This window comes from Arachis hypogaea, chromosome 5 (assembly GCF_003086295.3).
Source record: "Arachis hypogaea cultivar Tifrunner chromosome 5, arahy.Tifrunner.gnm2.J5K5, whole genome shotgun sequence".
In the NCBI taxonomy this organism is placed as follows: Eukaryota; Viridiplantae; Streptophyta; class Magnoliopsida; order Fabales; family Fabaceae; genus Arachis; species Arachis hypogaea.
Genome location: NC_092040.1, coordinates 5,414,107 through 5,439,742, shown reverse-complemented (window position 1 = coordinate 5,439,742; position 25,636 = coordinate 5,414,107). Strand labels below are relative to the sequence as shown.

The 25,636-nt window shown below is 35.7% G+C and overlaps 1 protein-coding gene across 2 annotated transcripts in view; it reads right to left on the bottom strand.

Moving 5' to 3' along the window:
* The window catches only part of LOC112800396 (uncharacterized), a 41,907-nt gene that overhangs the window by 6,997 nt on the left and 9,274 nt on the right, over positions 1–25,636 (bottom strand). For both annotated transcript variants that reach the window (XM_029298211.2, XM_025842653.3), the window contains exons 15-52: positions 24,873–24,940; positions 24,040–24,160; positions 23,747–23,941; positions 23,454–23,657; positions 23,237–23,346; positions 21,892–21,988; positions 21,703–21,801; positions 21,445–21,606; positions 21,291–21,365; positions 20,731–21,216; positions 20,177–20,650; positions 19,245–19,358; positions 18,983–19,167; positions 18,692–18,800; positions 18,387–18,530; positions 17,977–18,267; positions 15,336–15,980; positions 14,994–15,185; positions 13,195–13,298; positions 11,462–11,751; positions 11,289–11,373; positions 10,865–11,188; positions 9,962–10,321; positions 9,374–9,863; positions 8,436–8,599; positions 7,858–8,020; positions 7,453–7,722; positions 7,127–7,324; positions 6,436–6,478; positions 6,080–6,204; positions 5,492–6,001; positions 3,333–4,103; positions 3,163–3,236; positions 2,657–3,005; positions 2,478–2,576; positions 2,243–2,395; positions 1,070–1,251; positions 243–755 (exon numbers count right to left, since the gene is read on the bottom strand). In XM_029298211.2, the coding sequence (XP_029154044.1) occupies positions 243–755; positions 1,070–1,251; positions 2,243–2,395; positions 2,478–2,576; positions 2,657–3,005; positions 3,163–3,236; positions 3,333–4,103; positions 5,492–6,001; positions 6,080–6,204; positions 6,436–6,478; positions 7,127–7,324; positions 7,453–7,722; positions 7,858–8,020; positions 8,436–8,599; positions 9,374–9,863; positions 9,962–10,321; positions 10,865–11,188; positions 11,289–11,373; positions 11,462–11,751; positions 13,195–13,298; positions 14,994–15,185; positions 15,336–15,980; positions 17,977–18,267; positions 18,387–18,530; positions 18,692–18,800; positions 18,983–19,167; positions 19,245–19,358; positions 20,177–20,650; positions 20,731–21,216; positions 21,291–21,365; positions 21,445–21,606; positions 21,703–21,801; positions 21,892–21,988; positions 23,237–23,346; positions 23,454–23,657; positions 23,747–23,941; positions 24,040–24,160; positions 24,873–24,940 (9,038 nt within the window). The remainder of the gene's footprint in view (positions 1–242; positions 756–1,069; positions 1,252–2,242; positions 2,396–2,477; positions 2,577–2,656; positions 3,006–3,162; positions 3,237–3,332; positions 4,104–5,491; positions 6,002–6,079; positions 6,205–6,435; positions 6,479–7,126; positions 7,325–7,452; positions 7,723–7,857; positions 8,021–8,435; positions 8,600–9,373; positions 9,864–9,961; positions 10,322–10,864; positions 11,189–11,288; positions 11,374–11,461; positions 11,752–13,194; positions 13,299–14,993; positions 15,186–15,335; positions 15,981–17,976; positions 18,268–18,386; positions 18,531–18,691; positions 18,801–18,982; positions 19,168–19,244; positions 19,359–20,176; positions 20,651–20,730; positions 21,217–21,290; positions 21,366–21,444; positions 21,607–21,702; positions 21,802–21,891; positions 21,989–23,236; positions 23,347–23,453; positions 23,658–23,746; positions 23,942–24,039; positions 24,161–24,872; positions 24,941–25,636) is intronic.

Genomic DNA, 25,636 nt, shown 5'->3' with positions numbered 1-25,636 from the left:
CGCAGATATTCAAAATTATTTTTTGTCATATTGTTAGTTCTTAATCAAAATCAATAAAGTATCTTATCTACCCAATAAAAATTAAAATGAAGTGCATAATCAGAACCATAAGTAAAAGATTCACAAGTATTTATGAACAAACACAAGATTATGCATGCAGCACACAAGCACACTCTTGTGTAGCTTGTCATGCTTACACCAAAAAACTCATAATATTAACATAACCAACCAAGTGTTGTTACCTGCTTGTTCTTCCACCATCATATCCAGTTGAATATGATAAGACGACCCTTTCCAAGTATAAGTAAGAGAGCTCCTTTGGTCTATGGTCTATCATAGAAATTCCAACCACTCCCAATTCGATTAAAATCTCAAAAGGTATAGCACTGTTCTGCATATCGACCTGAACCCCAGAAACCCTCCTATTTCCACCAGCCATTGAACCTCTTATATCTTCATGTGAACTTGACTTCAGGATGCTATCATCTCTGAACCTGGCAGTTATTATATCTCCCCCATCAATGATATCAAATTGCAACCCAAGCTCTGCAGAAGATAATTCGGTCCTTCCAAAATCAACTTTCCATAATGGACTACTATCAACATAACTAAGCTTAGCATCCAAAAAGAGATCGCCATATGGATCTTCCCAAGAAAAATTTATTGTTGAATGTGGTTGCAAATGAATCCAGGCGTCTTCCCCAAATCCTGACTGTCGAATACTAAGTGGCTTGTCTGTTGTTCTATTCTCAATTCTGTAACAAAGAAGCAGATCTAGATAGATATGACAAGAAATATCGAGAGTGATAGAGAGAGAAGTGCGCGCGCTTTTTTTTGGGGGGGGGGGGGGGGGCATATGACAAGAAACTACATGAGAGGCCAAACCGCAAATCATATCCCATAAAAACTTGTTTGTAAAGACAGCAAATGTAGCATGCATGTCTGTTTTTAAATGCACCCATAAGCATGCCCTTACGTGAGTTCCTTTATGTAGCTTGAGGAAAGCCATTATGCCATATATACATATTCCAATTAACTAGATGTATATATTATTACACCAGTGGCATACCTGATGGGACCATCAGTTGATCCGAGGCGGAATACCACAACAAAACGGGATCCTTCTTCATAGCCTCGAATTTCAGTTCTCAAAAATTTAAGAGTACCACCATGTGTTCTTAAAACTAGAGAAAGTGTGTCTTCTCTTGGAATTTGGAGAGGGAATGACCAATCAGTGTCTTCTAGTTTCACCTGAAATAATCAAAATTGTATAATTAGAATTAAACAATAGATTATGGATGACAAGAATTGATAATAACTAATACGATGAGAACAACATCTAAATCACCAATGGTCATCGAATAATGCAGAACTGTATGGCCATGCTTTATTTTGTTAGTATACCTTGAATAATCTCTCATTTGACATACTAAGGTATGGCAGTTCTTGCTCATGTTCACCCACAATTATACAACTCTAATATAATAAATTAATTAGGCCCTATTATTTTTGTTAGTAATACAAAATAGTCTACTTTTACAATGATGCAACCATATTCAAACAGCAACAAAATCCCAATAATTCAAATTTACTCATAATAATACAACACATAACTATACCATTAAAAATTCAAAACTTGAAATGTAACAATTTCCCTCCACAAAGAGAAATGTGAATTAAATTAGATCAGGGGAAGGATAATAGAAATTGGGGGATAAGGAATCCCCTCTCAGAAGCAGAAGCAAAAAAACACAAGATTTATCTATAAAGCATAGCTTTATAGTCTCTCAACAAGTCCAACAGGAAAATTACTCTGTAAAGATCGTGAGATTTACACGAACTAGATGCTAAGCATCTAATAGTATCCCTTAAAACATGCTTGCCAGAAAATCTTTCATGAAAGTGAGTGCATTATGCTCCAATAAAATAGTCCAAATAGTGGCAAAAGCTGCACATCGCCACAAATATTTTCCCTATTTTCGACTACAGAACCCAACAAACCTAGTAAATAGAAATTGGTCTAGGGTTACAGGGCACACCCAACATTCATAAAAAATGCTAAACATATTGTTCCATAAAGAAAAAGCTATTGGGCAATGCAAAAACAGATGTGAGTTGGACTCTGAATTTGCCCCACACATAACACACATCAGGGGAGATAGCCTTTATGCCTTCGAACCGGCAACAAGTCATTGGTATTAATTCTGTTGCTGCAATATATCAAATATGAACTATAGCCAACCTGGAGTTTTTCAGGTCCATTTCCCCGACACACAAAAGATACCCTTGAGTCAGATGCATGCAGGACCTTTGGTTCATCTTCAGTGCTCAGCTTGATGTATATATCTCGTCCAAGCCTGTTTGTGAAAGTCATAAATGGCCGGACAGATATTACCTGTTCAGACAATTGCAAATACAAGATTATAACAACTGGACTATGTGGAAACATGTACATAAGTTTGATCATCTGTAACAACCTTTGTTGGAACAGATTGATAGGGACATGGTTTCGTAGAAACAAAAAGCCGCAAGCAATTGCCATCAGCATCATATGCATATACATCCAACGAGCCATCCTATGCATATAAGAAATTAATTATGAGAAACATCTCTACAATGAATTCTTGTTTCTTAAACAGTTAAATTTATACATTACCATATCTCCAAGAGGAGAAAGATCTTTAACAGGTCCAAAATGTTCATTTCCTGAGTGAGCAATAGCAACTGAGATAGCCAACACATTAAAGTTAAGAGCAGATGCAATTGTGTAGCCATCATATATTTCCTCTTCAGTTATTTCTTCAAGTATCGATGCATTTTTCTTGTTAATCTCAACCTGAGATGTAATCTTTGCCATATGTCTTTTTCCCGACACGACCAGAATCCTAAATGTGAGTGGAGGACATCTTGCTACTCCCAACCAATAAGGAGCATAGACTCTAATTGTTTTAGCCAGCAAGGGGTGTTCAATTTCATAATTCTGTTCCAGAATGATTTGGATAACCCTGTAAAGCAGAGGCATGTAAGACAGGTTTGCTGTAAATTAATATGCCCCTCAAATGTGTATATAAAAAATATTGTCAAACTCAGAATTTTAAGAACAAGGATGCACTAAATAACTGATGTTCTAAGCATCTGAAAAACAAATTGAATATTTACAACCTTCCAGATATTGAGCTTCTCAAACTAACTGTTTTTGATGGAATCCCATGAGGGTGAGATATAAGAACAGCTTCCTGCTCAGAGAGAAAAAAAGGGTTGAACATTAATACCATAACGGCAATGTAACAAAAAAGAAAAGAAAAGAAAAGAAAAGGAACAAAAGCCCGTACATGTATAGGGAGCCAACCCCTCTGAGGAAGCAATGATAAAAACAAAGGGTTCCTAATATCAGCAGCGTATATATGCACAGTTTTTCCTGAGGAAAATACTCCTCTCGAGCATGGAAGAAAGTGGCCACTTGGTTGCATTTCAAGAACAGAATATTCAGCAGCAAGGGGAAGAAAATTGCTGATTAGTAGTGGAGATTTGACTACCAAGCACCAATCCTGAATAGCATCTGAATGCATATCCTTTGCAATCTCAGTTGCTTGTATGCTTACACAGAACCACAACTTGTGGGAGCCATCTGAAGTTCCATGCATCTCACTGCAGCACAATAGTTCTTCCGACTCTGAAAGAGCCGAAACACATAACCTTGAGCATTGCCCCTGCTGACCAGCATCCTGTGGTTGACCAGGTTTGTTGACTACAGAACTCCAATTGTATTCACTGGGATTCGTCGGAGTGAAAGGTCTTAACTTCAAGAAATATTGTACAGATTGTGTCAAGCCAGATAGAGGAAGTGGAAGAGTTTCTCCGGGTTGCAGCAACCCAACAGAAATTTCCTGCACACAATAATCTGCTATTAGCCTCCTGCTTCTTAGCCATCTCCTCTGCCTCGCAGCATTGTGGGAATCATTTGGATCAAAGGATTCAGGCCATCTCAATTTTTCCACATCAGGGGCATAAATCCAGCCATCTGAAGTAATAGTAGTTTTTGTATCCAAATGCCAATCATCAATCCATTCCCAGCCTTGTGGTAGATCAATTCCAGTAAAAACCTGGATTATAGGGAATGAAAAGAAAACAGGACACATGAAATTGCTACACTCATGTTCTTCTATAAAAAAGAACAACCACCACAGCAAAATCACATGGCAATAATTAGCCCTCTAACTTAATCCCAGAAACTAGCTCATAAGGAAAGGAGAACCCAAATACCTATGAAGTCATCTCAAGTGAAACTATATGGACCTACAAAATATTGAGTCTTTGTAAACTGAATTTAAAACATATATTGGTCTTTGTAACAGACTTAAATCTCATAGGGAAAGGGTTACCCAAGCACCAATTGAAGTCATTTGGGATGAAACTTATCTCCAAAGCAATTAAACCAACTTTAAAATAATTATTGGGTTTTATAAACTTTCAACACTTTGAATTTTATACAATGTAAATGAATAAACTTCAATAATCAGATAAATAGTTACTTTATTACATTTCTATTTTATAATAACTTGAGCTACATGTTGTCATGAAATCACTTCTTCCAAAAGTTTAAGCTGATAGGAAGAGACACATAAATGGATATATTTTGTATTTTATAATAACTTGAGCTACATGTTGTCATGAAACCACTTCTTCCAAAAGTTTAAGCTGATAGGACTTGACACATGTATAGTTATATCTCTACATGCACAGCTATCTTCTTAGTCTAGGATTTTCGTTTCATATTAATTTCATGCTAATTTCATATGATGTATCATAGTTGTGCCACTATTTTTTTTACAATTTAATGTTTCACTGCATTAAATTCACATTGGCTTATCATATCCATGTCCTGTATTGTTTTAAGGTCACCAAATTCTGGAACATGAAAACCTTATGCACTATGAGCTAAAAGCATTTTCCTTTGAAATGTTTGTTGCGCTCAATACGCAAGAAAACTGTTCCATCCAAAATACAAAAACTGGAAGAAAAATCAACATATAGATATAGTTATAACATGTAGCTAGTTACTGGCGGGTAATTCTAACCAATATCCTTAATAGAGGCTGGTATAAGGGTTATATTAATGTTTATTCTATTTTGAAATTTCCTATGGATTTGAATTATGATTAGATTTGGAACTAATACCAATTACCACAAAAGCTAATTTAAAGGGAGAGGATTGCGCAAATCAACTACAAAGGGCACTTCAGCTACATGCCTAACTGATATGCGACCTAATGTGAAGCAACCCATATACCACGGATTCTATTTTCCCAAGAACATTTTCTTTTCCAATGTTTAACAGAGAGGTCACAAGAAAGTTACAAGAATTATATGATGATTTTAATTATGGTTTGACCAGCAGGATAAAGGAAGGAGAAGTTGCGCTCATATGCAATAGGAGGAGAAAACTGCTAGGAAACAGTTTCTTATTGAAAGAAAGGCTATAATCAGTCACCTGTTGGGATTTTCCCACTTCTGACATATGCTGCCCTGGAGAACCTGAGCAACTAACCCAACCAACGTCTGGAGTAAACTTTTCAGTCTCATAAAACTCATCTGTATGAACTCTGTTTTTCTCTGGTAGGATAGGTTCAGAGTTATTTGTATCTTTCAGCAAATTCACCTTTTCTGTTGAAGATTTTGGTGCAAGGCATAATTCAAGAATAAAATTTGTGTTGTTACGAACAGAAACAAGAGACCGGATATTCACATATCTGTTACCATCCTTCACACTAACTTCACTGGCAACAACATCATTACCTAACCGCCAACAAGCGGCAGGTGCAGCATAGTTTAGCCTCACAGTAGTCCAAGGACCTTCCTTGCTAGGACTAATTTGAATAAATCCAGATTTACGGCCATCATAATTATTGGGCTGATTAGTATGCTCAACATCAGAGTTGTGCACTAGTATACCACATTGTAATTTTCGTACAGACTTCTCATAATGATTATCCTGAAAGTTCTGCATGACATCATTGAGATAAGTACATCGAAGAAAAAAAAGGGGGGGGATTGGGGGGAATTCACACACAACACTCACCATGGAGTTGTCTGCAGATAAATCTATCCAGTGCATCTTATTGGCAAAATTATGGACATATGAGAAGTCCTCAATAGTTTTTGCTATCTCGTTCAAGGAAGCCGAAAAAAACCCAACAGGAACACCTGCAAATATGAAAATGAACAAACCAAAAGAATAGAAAAAGGGGGTTGGGGGGTGGGGGGTGGGGTATTGAAGGTATGAGCTTTTCAATACCAAATATATATACACACAACATTTAAGTAAATCAAATTATGTGCCATTGTCTAATAGCTTAACAATTTGGGAGAAATACTTTACAACGATTTAAACAAATTTAATGCCACTTAGGTCTGGTTGGAATTTTAAAGAACTACCTTTGCTCATATCTGTAACAATTAATTCCAGAGAGTAGTTATCCTGCAAAAATGAGCAGAAGCGAATGGTGTCAAATGGATGCAAAATAGAAAATATTACAAAAAAAAAAAGTGATGGCATGTGTTTGGTAACACAAAATTCATTCGTTCGTGGAAAATAATTCAGGAAAGAAAATAACTAGAAAATAAGCTTTACCAAGAAAAGATTCAATTAAATACTCATCCGGCAAAAGTAACCACTTACAAGAAAAGATGCAATTAACTACTTATCCAACAAAGGTAACAACTTTTTAATGTTACTCCACTTGATGGAACCAAAACTTCTCAAGGAAAGCATAGAATTCCCAAAGCATAATGTAAGTAACAAGCCGTTAAAAGCAAATAGTTGCAACTTCTTAGCAAGTTCCAAACCACATCCATGAAGCTAACTCAAAATCAAGGGGCATATACCGAATCATATTATGTAAGGAAACAGACACAAAACTTTGCTGGCCATAAGCAAGCCACAATTTCGAAAATTAATTAGAACAGCACCAAAGTCCGACCACGCATTGAAGACACAAAATTACCCAAATTACATATTCCAAATGAATTTTGCAATTAGGAAATGAAAATGAATGAGTCGGGAATCCCAACACACATGAACTTCAGAAATAATAAATAAGAGCAACTAACAATAACAATTAAATACCAGAGAATCAACTTTGAAGAAAAATATCTCATTCCACTTGACAAACTCCAGATTTGAATCTGATAAATGATGAGCCCTTCTTCCACATGTGCGTGCACTCTGTTGTTGAACTAAAGCATCAGGGGGGAGGCTCTGGTTAGGAGATAGGCGGACAGCCACTGTATATTGCTGGGAATCTGAACCTTCCACTCTGGAAAACTTCATTAGAAATATAAAAAAATTTGCAAGTTAGTGACGACAAACAGAGCAGTATTGGTGTTCAAAAGGACACTGCTATAATTCCACAATCAAATATAAATAATATACTAAAAGAACCAAAACCCTACCTGTGCTGCTGTTATAATGATAGTCACCATTGTTCTAATCTTTCTGCAGAGTTGCCCGTTCAAGTGAGAGTCTAACATATTTTTCGACACAGGAACTTTAACAGCTTTCATATCCCCAGATGGCATCCTAATTATATTTTGGAGACCCCTAGCTTCAGTAGCACGGATAAAAATATCCTGCCCAAGTTTGTTTTGTGGGATTATATAATAATTTCTCCGGTGGAGTGTGTCAATGATAGAGCTTCCAACAGAAGTTGGAGAAAATGCATCCTGTCAGATAACCACATTAACACAAAGGTGAAACAAATGAAAAAGTGTAATGAGAAAGTGAAGTACAATGAAAAAGATAGAGACAGGCTCAAGGGAGTTGGGCAGCAGAAATGAGAGAGATTAAAGGGAATTTACTCTATTTTTGTAACTTTCATGAGCATGGCTAAGGTTGTTCCAGCTAGCATAAGCTTGAATGATCATATTAGCATTAGAAACTGAAACATTTAAATTCAGATCTCGAGTCGATGTTAAACGTAACTGAGATGCCGCACCCGGAGCATTGATGTCATATTGGTACCTACAGGTAGCTTTTGATTAGACAAGAACCAAACAGGAACTATATTTTACTTATAATTATAATTTTAAAACAAGCAAGGACATTTTTTTTCCTAAAAGTAATTTTTGGCAAATAAATAAATAAAATGACTTCAACAAGCAATTTTGACAACATAGAGGCATTGCTGGTTTGTCCAGTGGGAAAAGTAGAGGCAAGGTGTGGTTTTGGCAAAGTGGAATTGAAAAATGGGACACAATGGGGCTTAAATCCCAGGTAAGGGTGGGCTTGAATTTTAAAAAAATTATGCACCTTGCCAAAGGGAGAATCAAGATGCCTAACCTACCCACAAGGCTTGCTTGAATTCCCTATCATGCACTTTAATGAAGGCAACATTAAGCACAAGAATAGAATAATTTGGGAACAAAGAACAATTAACCTCAAAAATCCATCCACCGGCTCAACAAGTGGCTCCCAAGCTTCATACTTATCATTATATGACCTGGAAGCCAAGGAGAAACTGACAGTGCAATTCAGATACTCGGTTCTTCCATGCAAACTAAATGTTATGCCACTCAAAGATATATTGAACAAAGGAACCATCTGCCAAATTCAAAGAAAAGGAATCAAAGTCAATAGAGAAATTATAAAAGGTTAAGACAATTAAACTTTATAATAGAAATCAGTGATTGGTCATATCAAGGACCACAAATTGACAGCTAAGACATGGCAAAGAATCCATGCATTACAAAGTCTTCCACAGAAAGAAATCTCCCAGAAAATATTTGCATTAAAATTTCAGGTTGGTGTGGACAAATGGTCAGTACTGAACTGCTATCGAAAGCAGCTTGGACCTTAGAGTCCAACCAGATCTTTATCTCCGAGTCTATAACAACTAAAATGAGGAAGAAAGATGACCAACACTTCCCATTTCTGCAGCAATTTCTAAATGTTTCTTGTCAAGTTTCTTTTCAAACAAAAATGAGTGAACTGATACTTGGCATGTCAAATAATAGAGTTGTGTAAAATGTATTAATGCAACCCCAAGAGAAACTCAGAAAAGAAAGGATTAGAAAAGACAACAGAACTTCACATAATCTTGTACAGCAACAAAAAAGCATTTTTACACTAAGTGGGGTCTTCTCAAGGATCACACAATGCAACTATATCTTACCATAAACCATATCTATAACAAACAATTCTTTAAATTGGGCATATAATGATCAAATCAACATATTTTTTGCAGCCAAAAAGCAAGGAATTCACCCATTTAATTAATTCATTTAAATTTCAACCCTAGACAAAACCAAGCTTATTAGTTACCAATATTCAGAGAAGAAATATATGTATAACTCCAAACTGAGTTTTTATTCTCACCAATCCACCGTAGTCATCAAAAAGTGCTGTTGAGAAGGTTCCAATTTCAGCATCAATGACTGTAACATCTGAACCACTTGGCACACTAGAATCAGCTAGCTTCAAAGCAAATCTTCTTGGGGGTCTTTTGAAGCCACTGCGGACAATAAAAGTCCCCAACTCATTCCCCACAGCCCATATACTAAATGGTTCTCTTGCACGCCTGACATCGGATGTATCCCATACACTTTCCTCCAAGAAAGTATCTCCTGTAACCAAATCACTGCGCATGCATCTTAGTGTGCTTAATTCATTCTGCTTTGGTTTTCCTTTGCATGCAACACAACCCAAGGAAACAAAACCAGGAGGCGCTTGTGGAAGCCAAAATGATATACTCTCCATTCCCCTCTGCTTTTTTACTTGTCCAACAAGTTGGAAATCGATGGGGTTTCTATAAATATTTTCATCACTAGATTCATGAAAAACAATACAGTTGTTTGGCGGCTCAAACCTAAAAAGCAGATCCACATTAGTTCTCTATAATTTGTAGAGAGCAAGATTAAGAAACATAAAGTTAAATGAAAGAGCAGATAAAAGTGAAATACACACCCTCTAACAGCTATATCACCAAAATACACCATTCCGGTAGGAACAATTGGACGCCATATCGATACCCTCTTTCTTGAGTGTGATCCCTGATTCCACCAAATTAACTGAAAGCTAGCAACAGGCTCAAAGCGCCTATTAGAATTTCCTTCAGAAGACTGCTCAAGCTGTGAGGTTTGATGCCTACCAGAAGAAGCACGAGAATCCATACTACTTGATGCCGCTAGAGCTGGCTTCAGAAAATCATATTTAACCCAACGCAACTCATATGCTTTACCTATCAAATTAAGAGTAACAGGATCCGCCGGCAAGAAAGTGCCAACAGAATTATCTACCCGCCAGAATGCCACACTGGATGAAAACCTGCAATCAAGACATACAGTCTTTGATGAAGTGTCTAGTGGGTAAGAAATTAAAGAAAGTAGACAGAAAAGTGCAAGTGTGAGTGTCTGAAAGAGTTTTGAGAACTGAAGTGGAACTTCAAAATCTTTATACATTGAATTTACAGTAGATTACACGTATTTACATTTTACAGAGATATCTGAAAGACAACTCTGGCAGGATGCATCACATCCTCCAACTTATAGTGGAGTCTATACTTGGTAGTTCCTATACTTTTGTCAAGGTTGGCTGGGCTATATAGCATAGATAGCAGTAATTCCAAAAACTCAAGAACTTTAACAACTGAAAGCTATATTACAGTTGCGTAAAGTTGTGTCTTACTAACCTAATTGGTCTCGGATTTGCTAGTGTACACCTCAATCATTGTATAAACCAAATATACCATAGCACAAGGCACTAATATTGGCATTAAATAAGATGTTTGATATTTAATATTTAATATTACAGAAGTATAATCTGGACTTGTATGTTACAATAAAACACCAAAAGATAAATTCCACTTACATATCAGTGGTGCTGATTGCAATACAATCTCTCAATGGACAAGGAGAGACTAAAGAAGACGGGATGCAGAAAGCAGAAGATAAAGGAGGTGGTTTGCTTCCACGAGTAACCACACAACCTAGTGCAACATAACCTTTGGGAGCTTCAGGGAACCAAATAGAACAGTAACAAGTCTCCTCAGTTTCCCATGACAAATTAGAACTGCCTATTTCGGCACCTCCCATAGAAAGTAAAGGTGGCCAAATCAATCTGAAACTAACAGGTTTCTTAACCGTGATTGAATTGGTATTTATTGCAAGAACTCCTTTTGTTGGTGGTTTGTCTCTGTTATGCAAATACACCATAGTAACATTCAAATCAGCACGGAAGAGGAAAAGTAAAAATTCTATATGGAGGTAAATAAAAATCAAGAATTTTGACTGACAGTGGTGTCAGGTAGTCACCAAGTACGGCAAAACCAGGAGGTGCATGAGGCCTCCAAACAGCGTAAGTTTGATCAGTACGAGAATCTGCGTGATGCAATAAATATGACTAGTCTTAAGCACGCTCTCAAAAATTTTACCAAAAGTAGAAACAAAATAGAGAATATAAACATACTTTCTATAGTTCCAACTTTGTCAAAGTGTGAGCAAACCATTGTCATTTTCTTTGATGTCATCCTTAAAAATGCCAATATATCATCCTCCACAGCCAGAAATAGTCTCAAGATACTGAAAGTGAAATTCATGAAAATATCTGAAATGGACAAGTGTATATTGGTATTCCCACAAGCATTTGAATACTTCAAGGATGTGTCAAATGGCTCCAAAATCCTGATTCCATTACTTTCCATAGTCAAACCAAGAATGTCTGCACTCATCTCAGTATTGCTACCCTTCAAAACAATCCTTTTAGAGGCACCCAAAAAGCAAAATATCAGGGATAAGTAAGGACAAGCAAAAACACAGTGCATATTCAAAGAAAGAACGTAACCTATCATAAGTTGTTGAAAATGAAAAACATATTCATGTTCCCCACAATATGTACCAATGATCATGAGTCAAAGAAATAATGATGAAAACATCAGAGATATGATAACACATCATGTCTAAAGTAAAGAGGAAATGAGTGAAGAAATTGCACTCCACCTCAACTCAAAATTTGCACTCCACCCAATGATATACCACATATACAAACAACAACTAACAAATCACTTCTTTCATTTTTTTTTATCTTCCTCATTGTATTTTTAAATTTGTGTGTATATTTTTTTTCTAATTATTTTGGTAAAAATATGCCTACGCTAGTGGATAGTTTTTTAAAGTAATTTAAAACAATAAATATTTAATAACCAATAAAATATAATTAAAATTTGTCTAAAGAAAATATGTTAAAATTGCATTTGATCTATATTATTGTTCTTATTTTATTTGTTATTTTTAGAGTTTCATTGATATATTTAAATAGTGTGCGTGAAATGTTAATTTTTCCTTAGACTTGGTTGAAGTACTGAAGGTCTTTTCTAGTTTTCTTCCTCTTAAACCCAAACCCACACAAGAATTACCAGTTTACCACCTCAAGAATTGCCACCTCCCTCTAGGTTCCACATCCAACTTCTCCTTAAGCACATTTCAATAGGAGAAGTTGATCAGTGCACTAATAACCACAATACATGTTCCTTTAATAAATTAGTTGCCAAATCTGTTGACTAAAGGCCTGCCTACAGAACAATTTCAAGAATTTACTTGCAATCTAAGAATCATGGGTATCCATCAACCTATTGAGGAGAAGCATTGACATTACCAAACATTCTTTCCTTGTAAATTTTGTTCAGATTTATTTCCATTATTTACATGAAGATATTGATTAGATTTAATTATCTATAAATTAAGGCAAATTAATATTGGTCAATTATTGGGAAATAATTGCAAGGTTGCTGTACATTGTGGGTTATTTGTGCAGGTTGATTATTAGTGAAATTCACAATGTTCTTATATTATGTTCTTTCAAGTGCATGTCAAATAACATGACGAGAACGGGACCAAAAGGTAACCAACAAAAAGTAATTCTATCCAAAATAAAGAGCATATCATGAGCATTATTTTATCTAATATTTAATACAGATATTTGCACATCTGGAACCACACACAGCCAAAGGGATTGTTTTAAAATTTTCAGCTATATTGTCCAAACAACAATTAATTTATCACATAAATTACTATATACCAAAAAATTAGTGAAATAAGTTTAATCTTTCAGCTTTCATAAACACACCCGATGTTCCAAAATGGTCAAAGTAGAAGGAATATTAGTAATAAAATATGTATGCAATTAACAGAAGAGAAGTTCACCTGCAAAATGCATCCAACTGTGCAAGTAGGAGTTTGTTTGACAGGTTTAATAATTCACCTACATCTTTTGATGTATTATAGAAGGTAAGCTCTGGACCAACAGCCTGCAATGGGATATCTAAATCAAATAGTAAGACAAGCGAATTAAAGAGGGACGTGGAAATGACAACCATTGCCCCTTATGAGTTGTCATAAGACAGTCTTGGTGCCATACTTATAAAGAAATGATCATGCATCATATAGTCGGAAAATCAACACAATAATTAGGGTGAAAGAAACCACCGCTTACAATTTAAAATCTGAAAGTCCTATAAACCGAAAGACTAGACACTACTGAAATCTTAAAATTGCATAATCAACTGCATCATAAACCAAATCTTAGCAGAGCGCAAACAGATATTCAGCATAAAAGTCTCAATACAAACATGTTTCTGGAGTTTTTTTTAACCCAAAAGGGAGAACAAAGAATGAGAGGGGGAAAAAAAAAAAAGAAAACCTAACCCTAAGTATAGCAGCTTACTATTTTCAGTAATTGCATTGGCATTGGCATGATAGCTATCCTCTTTAACCAAATGATTTTCCATTCAATTCCCTTGGAAGAAAAAGTAAACTAGTTTTACATAACAACTATGAGTTTTCCTGATAAAAGGAACTGATTACATAGACCAAACATCATTTTGTCCTATCATATACCATATTTATGAACATAACATTAAAATTTAAGTTCTATATTATAGGTTCATGTATGATTATAATTAGTTATTGAACTACTTATTGAACTGGTACCTGCACTGACAGAGCACACACACACAAAAATAGAAAGAGGGATTGATCAAGATGATCTCAACCCATACTTTATTGAATATAGAAAATGCAGAAGTACACAGAGAAATTGATATGCAGGGCTGCAATTAGAGAGCCAGCCTCTCTCCTACTCCTATTCCATTCTCACTCCAAATCTGTCCATTCTCTCCCCCAAAATCCCTCTCTCATGCTTCCCTCATCTCCTAATCCACGTGGCAAGTTAGTTACACAACTTGATTCCCTGTTCTGTTATTCCCCATCCTACCCCTTCTATTTTTGCAGCTGTAGTGAAAAAGTAAGGGAGGAATCTTGGAAACTTCTATTCCCTTCACTCCTGATTCCCCTGCTCCTATTGGGTTTGTTACAATTGCCCACTATCAGACATACAAATCTTTTATAAGTCTTCTCATTACATGACCAAACCACGCTAGACAGACCTAAATGAGAATAGGTTATAGGTGCTATCCCAACTTTTCTCCAACACAACAATTCCAAATTCTATCATCTCGAGTTCATCCTCATTGCAACATTGAGATTATATTCTTGTTTTTTTTTATTTCCCAACAACCTGGTTCATACAAATTTGCTAGTTTTATATATAAATTCCTTCTTAAGCTTGGATAACAGTTTCCTATACAAACAATACTCAACATTTCCTCCACCTTGCTATCTTATTGTTGCATCTCCCTCTATTTTCCAATATTTGGTATGAATATGATGGACCTAAAGTTCCTACATCATGTGTCTAGTAAGAAGGTATAATCTCCAATTTTCACCTCTTAAGTTAGCAACACATTATACTGCATCTCCAGCTGAACTTATATTCATTGAATTCTTTCTTCTTTTTAAAGAGCCCTGAGGCCTGTAAGTATCAAATTTGCTGTTAAGTGTTGGTAAATATCAAACTTTAAGCCCACAAAGCTATGGTTAATAAACACAAGTGGACGCAATCGCATAAATGAGTGCACAAATACTAAACTACAGCAACACTTAACCTGAAGCTCAATGATCAATTCTGTGGAGTTGTTAACTGCATTGCTTTGATACGGTTCATCAAGAATGTTCCCTCTCAAAGACCTTTCAGAAGGACTTTCTTCAAAATCTTCCAAGTAGACATTGTCTTCTTTTGAAACTGAGTAGCTACTATTTGCTCCAAGAAGAACACAAGAATCCAAGTACTGTCCACCCTGCAAAGACAAAACCAAAGTATTCATCAATGTTATGTTATGTCATTATTTTGGCATACTCATGTATCTTCAAATCATAAAGTGATTCTTTAAAATTTTTTTTTTTTTTTTTACTTTTAAAAGGAAATTTGATGGAACAAGCCCATTGACCTTAATAACAACATTTTTGAATTGCAACTTCTTCCCACTTCCAACATATATTAAAGCCTCTGAGCTAGCTTCTGTGAGATTAAATCCCTGTCCATCTTTTAGATACAAGGTTCCACCATGGCCATCATAAATGAAATGATCAAAAGTTTCATTGTCAACTATTAAAGGCTTTTGAGGTGAGATGGAGAATTCAGGACATGGTTGTATGTAGATTGATTGATCCATAATGACAGCTTCCAGCATGTGAGACATGTTGTGTTCTTCATATGACAGCATACTGCCGACTGTTGGAACAAAGAACTCAACTACAGCAAGAAGAAAATCTAGTGCAACCAGCAACTGAGGCCTCTGTATGCACAAAGAAACAAAAGTTGAATCCTGAGCAAATTTTACATCAACAATTAGCATCGTTGGAACTGGGAAACCATTCTCTTTGACTATGCTACTATTCACTGAGTCCTGGTTTTGCTGATGAGAAAAAGCATTTCGAAGACTGGCTCCAACATTTTCAGGCTTTCCTATTGCTAACCGGAATTCTTTTTCAACACCCTCACGATCATCAAACACACTGAAACCTTGGAGAGTTGCAGAGAGGAATCCTTTTCCATCTGTACTAGATTTATACAGAAGCCATGCACCACTAACCTGCACAGCAGAAAATGAAGAGCTGAGCCACATGAGAATTGATTCTTTTTGGGAATGGATCTTCAAGTGAAAATTTCACATGACACTTGTCGTGTGTGTATTTTCATCATTGATTAGATGGTCCCACCTAGGGCTGAAAGTGGACCAAGCTCAAGCTCGGCTCACGAAAATTAAGCTTAGTTCACAGCTTGGCTCATTAACGAGCCTATTTCGTAAGCTCAAGCTCGGCTCAACGAAAGCTCACGAGCTGACTCAAATAATAGGAACATAATCGATAATTTTATATCAATAAATTATAACTTATATATATTAAAAAACATTAAAAAAATAAATTTAATATATTGTCTATCTGTCAATTATAAATTTTTTATTTATGTCCTACATCAAAATTATATATAAAAAATGATTATAAAATTTTAAACAATTAAGAACATATATATATATATATATATATATATATATATATATATATATATATATATATATATCCTATATGCATTTAATCTATACTTTTAATATTATATACATAATCGAACCAGCTCACGAGCTAATAAGCTGAGCTTATCCAACCTCAAACTCGACTCATTTAATTTATGAGCTAAAATCCAAGCTCAAGCTCGGCTCACCAACTCACACGTTCAGCTTATCGAGTTATTAATAAGTCGAGTTCGAGCTGGCTCATGAGTTCGCTTGACTCACTTCCAGCCTCCCACCTTCATCAGTGTTGAAAATGAAGACATTACAAGATTGTGAAATTTTTACATCGGAGGATTCATATCCTACCCCTTTTTTTAATTTGGTAGCTACTTTGATTCACTATATTTCTTCAAACCAATCTAATTTGTGTAATCTCAACCAAAAAATTGCTTCAAACCATTAATCAAGTTACAAAATATTTGGAATTCATTTGAGGCCACAACATTTAAAAAAATAAAATAAAATAAAATAAACAATTCTCTTCTATGTGAGATTCTTTCTTCTAATTAAAAAACAAAAAAATAATAAATTTCAGTAGCTATAGATATAACCATTCGTGTATACCTAAGTATGCTTTTCAGTATTAGTTTCGTCACATAGTATCAGAGCTTTTATGACTAAAATGCGTAGAATTCAATCCTTGTTACCTACCAAAAGAAAGAACTTTAAGCATAAAGCAAACAAAACAGACCAAAAAGGTCCATGAAAAGATTCGCACTTCAAGCCCAAAAGAGAATCTTGCGTGTGGGGGCATGGTAGATATAACTATTCATGTACCCCTCTACCTAAGGGTGCGTTCGTTTTCATTTTCGATTTTCATTTTCAGTGTTTTCTAGATTTTATGAAGGAAAAAGTGAAAATAGGAGGTGAAAACAGAAAACAGGATTTTATTGTTTTCACTTTTTCCTTCACAAAATCCAGAAAACACTGAAAATGAAAACAGAAAATAAAAATGCAAACCAAACGCACCCTTAGCTTTTGGGACAAGTGTTTCATGACAATAGTTACACTTTTAGTTAGGTCTCAAAAGAAAAATTTGTAGTCACTCAACATATGAACATCTTCAATATGATCCCCGATTTCTATTCATTGGATCATTGCTTTAGAGGTATAACACATTAATTCAAGATCTAATCACAATACATACTATGAAGCAACAAAAATACTTTTGGAATAAATTTATATGACACTAATTTTCAATTTAATCCTTACATTTAAGGGTTAATCTATGACAGGCCCACTGTATTGTAGGAGCAACAAATAAACAGAACATAATTTAAAATTACTTCTGTATATACTCTCACTTGGGTTCAAGTAGTAGAATAGACAGTGATGAATTTACGAGGTTAATGCAGGATGTTTTGTACCGGACTGCCCTTTTATATGGAAACTGATTTAAAGGGTAAAAAAGAACTGTTGCAACTGAAGAGAAAACAAAACAAGGCAAAACAAAAAAACAAACAAAAAAAACCTGAGTTGCAACTTAAAAACATATCCATTTGAAAAGATAATAACGCACCTGTACAGTGGCCAGAGATGCATCTCTGGTTACCCCCGTATACAAGCTCAATTCAACAAGGTCTACGGACACAGACACTTTCAGCAAAATAGAGGCTTCAAGATTCATAGCCCTCGAATTAACACCATTTGTAGCCTCAGGGACAATATCCCCTGTGGTGTCATTTGATGTCATGGAGGAATCTTGATTCAGAGCTGGAGGAATATGTGCATCCTCAGAAAAATTAGATACAGCACACTCAGTAATAATCAGGTATTCCTTATTTGATACTGCTGCTTTCAACTCTTCAATCTGTAGAAACACAATAATGTTAGAGTATAATGAAAGAGGAAAATAAAGGAAATAATGGCATCGACATTTGAAAGATTAGCTATACTGGTTCCATTCACTCCGAAAGAAGTATGCATCACCTTGATTATAACTTCAGTACTCGGAAATTTGTGCAGTAAATCTCGGAGTGACCTATGAATAATCACAGATAGACCATTCACATCCTGAATTGTGCTTTCACCTATCTCAGTTCCAGTTCCAACATTTAAGTTGATATCTTCAACCTGCATGCCAGAAACCAGTTGATTAAAAGAGCTATAGGATGTCACAACAACAACAAAAAAAGCGTGAGGTGACCACTTCAGGAAGGGAACTACTATTCTCAAACCGTCCAGCACGATAATTGATGATCCATTCTAACCATATTATGAGTAACAAATCTTACCTGGACCGTCAAAGTTTCCAAATGTACTGCATTCATTTCACTTTTACCTCCACCAATCCACTGAAAAGAGTTCTTCACAGTTATATGAACGATATCAAGCCTCAGAAAACTGTGACAAACAAATTTCACCAACATAAGTTAAAACAATGAAACCACAACCGCTTATGCTGTTAGAGTGAGTGGTCTTCTATCAATTATATGACAACTACGTCAGATCCAATATTGATGCAAAACTTAGTACTTAGCAATAAAAGTTAGAAGTGACAATGGAAATCCAAATCTCCAACTTACTCGAGGCTGTCTGTTCTCCGAGGCATTAAAATTATGGGTTTCTTGAGAGAAAGATCAAATTTCACGGCCGGTGATCCTTCAATTTCACCAGCTGAAAACCACTTCTCAGAATTTGTCACTTGATCTGTTACTTTGACGACACTTTTTGGGCTACTAGGAACAAGACCGATAAAATAGCCAACAACCTGTTCAAATTTTACACGCAGAATCTTATACCTGATATCCATAAAGTACACAGAACTTAAAACAATTAATCAAATACCTCTTGCACAAATCGATTCAAATAAACAATCCGCACTTCAGAAAGCTCACCAAAGAGGCTAAAATCATAACCTTCATAGTCTTCATCATCTTCACTGAATGACATGAACTCCAACTGCACAGTCATGCATATATTTAGTACTAAATTCGTGATACTGAAAGTCTGAAACTAAGCATTGTGTGAATTATAAAGTAGAGGCTCATCATTTGCCTTTGTGTCTATTTAGAAGGGCCTAGGTTAGAGCAGTTATAGGAGTTGCCAGCTAGGATAGATTCCACCCTAACAGTCCCTAACTAACTTAAGTTGGTAAAGACCCTTCTACCCCTTTGGTCTCTCTCTCTCTCATAATGTGTGCAATCTCTTCTTTTTATCAATAATAATAATAATAATAATCCATCCCTGCAGCTGTTCGAAGGAACTTCCCATTCCTATAAACCAAAGGGCTTGGCTGCACATCATTTTTCTTTGTTACTATGTAGTTAATCGTATTTTGTTTTAAAAATATCTCTTATGCCTCCCCTAAACAGATCAATTAATAAAAATGTAACTTCCCATTTCCTATAAACCAAAGGGCTTGGCTGCACATCATTTTTATTTGTTACTATGTAGTTAATCGTATTTTGTTATAAAAATATCTCATATGCCTCCCCTAAACAGATCAATCAATAAAAATCGTCTGCCAGTGCATCTGCAATTCTGCCACAACTCCAAAGAAACCATGTGCAAAACACCAAAAAAGGAAGGAAGGGGGAAAAACCGAGTAAAAAGCCTCCTCAAACCATGACCGGATAAGACATCTTTTCTTCCTCTACCAATAATACCACTCCCTTCTATCCAAATGCAACTATGTAGAGTGAACAATAGCACTTAAAACTTCATGCATGGATCGCACATGCTAAAATTTAAAATTGTAAGATAGGGAAAAGAAGCACCTCCACAAAAGATCTGCCCCCAGGATTTCTCATATCACATGCCCAGTAATATAAATGACTGTTAGGTAGGCTGTCATCACTTATTTTCAAATTTCCCAACGCTGCTTTAATACTAAAGGAGGAAGGGAACACCTTGATGTCTGTAAGCAAACTCTCTTGTGACAAGCAAGCAAGCTTAGTTTCATTTTCCTTCATCAAAAAGATTTGTGCTTGGGCCATCTTTAACGTCAGATTGAACATAATTCTAGATTTCCCTTTTCCAAGCAAGCCCTTAACAGCATGTTCCTCAACAGCAGTGTCATGTAGATCATCTGCATCTCTTGACACATCATTTTTTACAATGGTTGTTGACAAGCTGTCACTTGATGTTGCAAGGTTCTCATCCTCAATGTTTATAGAATTAACAAACTCCATAATTGCAAGGATCGTCGGTCTACGACAAAAAAATGTCAAGGTAGCCAAAGTCACTATCACCTGAAATCAAATATGTAAAGTATTAGCTATGAACCCGCACAAAACAGAATGTCATTTTGTCATTACTCATAGGCACCCACCTGCTTATCTACACTATTATACCGAGTAGAGTTCTGGTCATAAATAACAATTTGTGCTTTTACAAAACTCTCCAGTGTTTCACTAAGTTCAACTTCCATAGTACCAGCAGGAGCATCACACGGCAGAAGTCCAGTAATGCGACTAAACTTTGGGGGTTCCAATGATGAATAATTATATTTAGTTTCCTGATGGGAACTTGATGCATTCGCCGGTGTTCCTACAGGTGATTGCAGAAGATAATCAGCAGCATCTGTCAATGTCTCAGGTGCCTCATAAAACTTATCATCAGTTTCACTGGGGATTACTTCACTACTTTGTACATCCTCCCCCATAGTATCATGAAATAATGAATGTGCATCCGCAGTCCCAATGAACGATCTAGCCAAATAACAAGGCTGGGACCGTTGGCAAACCAAATCTTCTATTTCCAAAGACTTCAAGATAGTCCCAATGAAAATGTCATTGTCTCTGATAGAAAGCTCTACCTGTTATAATATTAAAACATCAAAAGAGAAGAATATATAATCAAGTTAAGCAAAAAACAGACTATGTATCTTACCTTACCACCTATAGCCCGAAATTCAAACAAATGCTTTTCTTCACTTGAAAGCACCTTGATTAAGCTCTGACCAGACTACAGAAAGAAGCACATTTTGGACATGGGAAATTCAGATTTAAAACTAAAGTAACTAACCAGATACAAAAAAGCTAACCTGATAGCTATAACTGAAGCAAAGCTTTAATTCATCAAGAACACCTGCTACAAACAATCTCTCAGCAATTGCTATCTCAGTCACACCCTGATTATCATGTTCTGATTCAGTATCCTCATTATCTGATGAGGTTTCGGACAGACCAGATATAGGAGCAGAATCCTGCACAAATATAATGAAGCAACAAATAATTCATATTTGAAAACTATGGAAAATAAGGCAAACATTTTGGAAAGGGAGAGGGAAGGGGTAACAAACCGATGCATAATAAATAGCCCCCTGTAAGCGGCTATGCCAGGTTTTCCTTAAATCCTCAGATTCACAACGTAAAATCAGTGCATTCGTATCCTCAACAATCTACGCATGATTAATTACTATTATTACTTCCTTGGAAATAACAGAATGATTTCATCCCTAGATTATACACATTAGGCAAAGAGTGATTACCTTATTGTTCGACCTTTTAGGACTACACACAGCCAAAACACGCTCTGCATTACCAACAAATTCTGGTGGAACCTGATATACCTGTTTTCCTCGTAGGCTATAGCAATCAGATTACAGGCAGTGTTAATAACATACACAGAAACTAGAAAATATGAAGATACAATCCTCAAGCACATGCTAAGAAAAGAACAATAAAGAATTAAAATAAACAACCGAACTCGTTTATCAATTGTGTGAATGAGTTGCAGCCACCATGCAAATCCACTTAATAGAGACCAACAAGCGCAACAGAGGGAATACCTTTATCTAGTAAAAAGTTCAATGGAAAAACTCTCTTAAATAAAGTGGCAATCTCTCTCAATATGCTTAAACGCCAGAGGCTATATGATGCATGAAAACTATCACCTTTTTTGCCCCTTTTTTCTGTGGGTGGGTGTGGGGCCCGGGGTTGACAACTTGAAAACCCAAACTAACATGGCACAAAATAGCAGTAGTTATGTCAATATCTATAACAATAGATAAAGGATATTGTGGGGAATAACTGACTTTTTGGTACAAGTATTTCTCTCTATCTTTTATACCCCAAAAAAAAAATTATCCAACGACTCTAATGTGAGAAACAACTTGACCACAAGGTTAAATAAGTGAATATACATTATTTTATCATAAACCCACGATCAACAAGTTTTTTCAGGACTCATGGTTTCCTTCCACCTTTCCACACTTTACCATATTTTCCTACACAATACCCCCCCCCCCTTTTTCTCTCTCTCTTTCCTCTACTATTTTGAAATTTGAAGGTGAACTTTTTTCTCATTTTATTCATATGTTACTCAAATTGTTCTTATTTAACTCATTTCAAATTTATTCATTGTAAAAACTTTTTTTTATATAAACCGAAATAATTTTGAGTCATAAAAAGAAAAATGGTTGACAAGCACACAGTAGTGCCTAACTGCTACTGTCTAAAAATGAACAAGTTTTCATAAAACAGTATTATTAAAGAATAACTTTCTGAAACTTCTGTTCCCTACGTGGTTGATCTAATAGCATATCCATGGAAAATTGATCCATTGAAGGTGCCGAAATAGTTCATGTAATATTTGGTACTTGCTTAGTCAAAACTTCATCTAGAGGTTACTACCAATATTTAAGATACAAATTATAATAACCACTTCACAAATATACATGCAATGGACAATACAAACAAATATATGCATTTTATTTTTTAGACAATTACTCTTCTTTCTTTCTAAGAGCATGATGTACTATCAGCTCCAACATATCAACAAAATTACACTGTACACAGAGAATCTAATAACAAGATACGAGGAAGAGTATGCACCTTACATACTGCTTGTAAGACCTTGAGTCAGGACTCTCAAGTACATAGAGAAAAGGTCCAACTAAGCAAAAATATCTCCGCTGCCAAACAGCTTCCCTAATTCCCACACCCTATGGCAATTTTGTTTAAGAGGAATAATATTGCATATCAGATTATGAAACTAAATGAACAACAAAAAATTCAATATCTAATCAAGCAGGATGCAAGAGACCATTACCTTCCATGTCAGAAGAGATAACCAACCTTCAAGGTCCGCCTGATTCCAAGGACGAAGAAACTCTGAACTGTCATCATCCTCCCCTTCAAAGATTTTTATCACTTGCATCAGTCGATGATACCTTGCAGGTGAAAAATGGAAGCCCAATGATGGAAGCCTCACAGCAACACGAGTTGAAGGATAATATGGAGTTTCTAACCGAATCTGATCACAAGAAACAAATTAGAATCCTCAACATAATGAGAGAACTCATCACTAACAATTCAAAATTTTCAACAGGTAAAGAATAACACCTGTTGAAGCTGTAGGATGACGCCACATTTGTCAATAATTGGGAAGAAACCACTGCTGGTAGAAGAGGCTAAATTATTCAGAGAAATTTGGCTCCAGTGATAATTACCATCAAACAAAAATGCTGATACATCACTTAAGACCAAATCAAATCGCAGGTACATATTCCCCTCAGTTGATTCTTGTTCATGATCATCCTGCATAAACATTTCTTATGCCATTTAACAACTTAAACAAATTCAACACCCTAAAAATTTAAAATGACATATTACAAGAATTATCAAGAATATCCAACCTGGGTACTAATCATCAAATTTCCTAGGTCAAGTAAAAGCTTTGTAGCATGCACATTGTCGGGACAAAAATCAGTAGGAATAGTAATCTTGGGAGCTGCAATATCCAAGTTCAACGAAAACCTGGCAGATGACCAACAATAAAGATTAGCACAAAGGTTTCCATGAAGAAACCCTTTAACCTGAGGAGCGAACAAAGAAATGGAACGAGCTATTAGAAAACCGTGTAAAAACTATCCAGGGTCTCCATTGTCCTATCCAGTAAAACTCAAAACCAAGAGCTAATAAACTTGCATCTAGCTGTCTTCAGCTTAATATCTTGAACACACATCAATCATTATTAAAAATCCCAGTAGAAATGTTAAATTCAAGTGCTACTGTACTAAATTGTAATGTAAGACATAACCAACAGCAATGTTGCATTATCACCACGAAAGGGACCTTCCATTCCTTTTTATTTTTCAGTATATTTCACTAACCAAAAAAATGTACCAGATGATATTATAGACTCATATACAAATTTTCCAAAATACCAAACTAATACCTTCCATTCCTCGTTGGGATTATGTCAATAAACCTATAAATCACTGTTTTCTTTTCATCATTAGGAGAGCTGGAGTGTTGTGTATTTCATCCGTCAGATTCCCCTATTAACCCCTTCAGTAATACTGGGTCTAGTATAAGTTGCTCTAGATGAGAATCAAAATAGTGATATTCTATTGTCATACTTCAACAAGAACAGCATACAGGGCAATTTCATGCTCAAATATATAGGCAGTTTTACAATATCTCACACATGCATAATCCAAATTTAGAAGACTATAAAGAAACTAACCGAGCATGATCCTTCAGCGCCCTATTCATTTGTTGCTGTGCAGTGCGCTTCACTTCGTCAATTGTCATCTGGGAACAATATACCGCCCAATGAGAATTTTCTTTACATGAACAAGAATGACATAAATCGACATCTTTCTCCACCAGGACTAAAATAAATTCTACTTTTTCCACCTTTACAACTATGTAAGATATACTATGAAAAATGAAGTAACAACACAAAAACTGTGGACATCTTTGGACTCACTTGCCCTCGCCCCTCTGCAGGTTTAAGCCTTATATTTATTGCAGGAGAGGAGGGACTAAATGTAATCCCTATAACAGAAACAACAATAAAACACATGCTTCTATGGAGACTGGGATGATAAGCACAGTACATGGTTTATCTAAAAAAAAATATAACGTAGTATACAATGGACCTTCAAATTACATATTTGTAAATCCTTCCAATTCCTACATCGCACACAAAATCACCAGATATCACATTTGGATGAATCAATTTGGAACCGAATATTACTTTCAAAGTTTCCTCTAAAGGCAAGACTTTTGCCACCATAGAAGAAATGTGATATGATTAACACAATTGGTTAGCTAACTACTTCTCCTCATATTGATCTATCTCCGGACTTTGCAATGTTCTCCTCAAATTCAGAAACTATGCACCACTTGTTCAGGAGGAGGTATATTTGAAACAATTTTTTTCCAAGGCTATTGTGAAGTTAGGAGTATCCTTATATCCAAATGGTTTCTTAAGGTCAGGCTTTG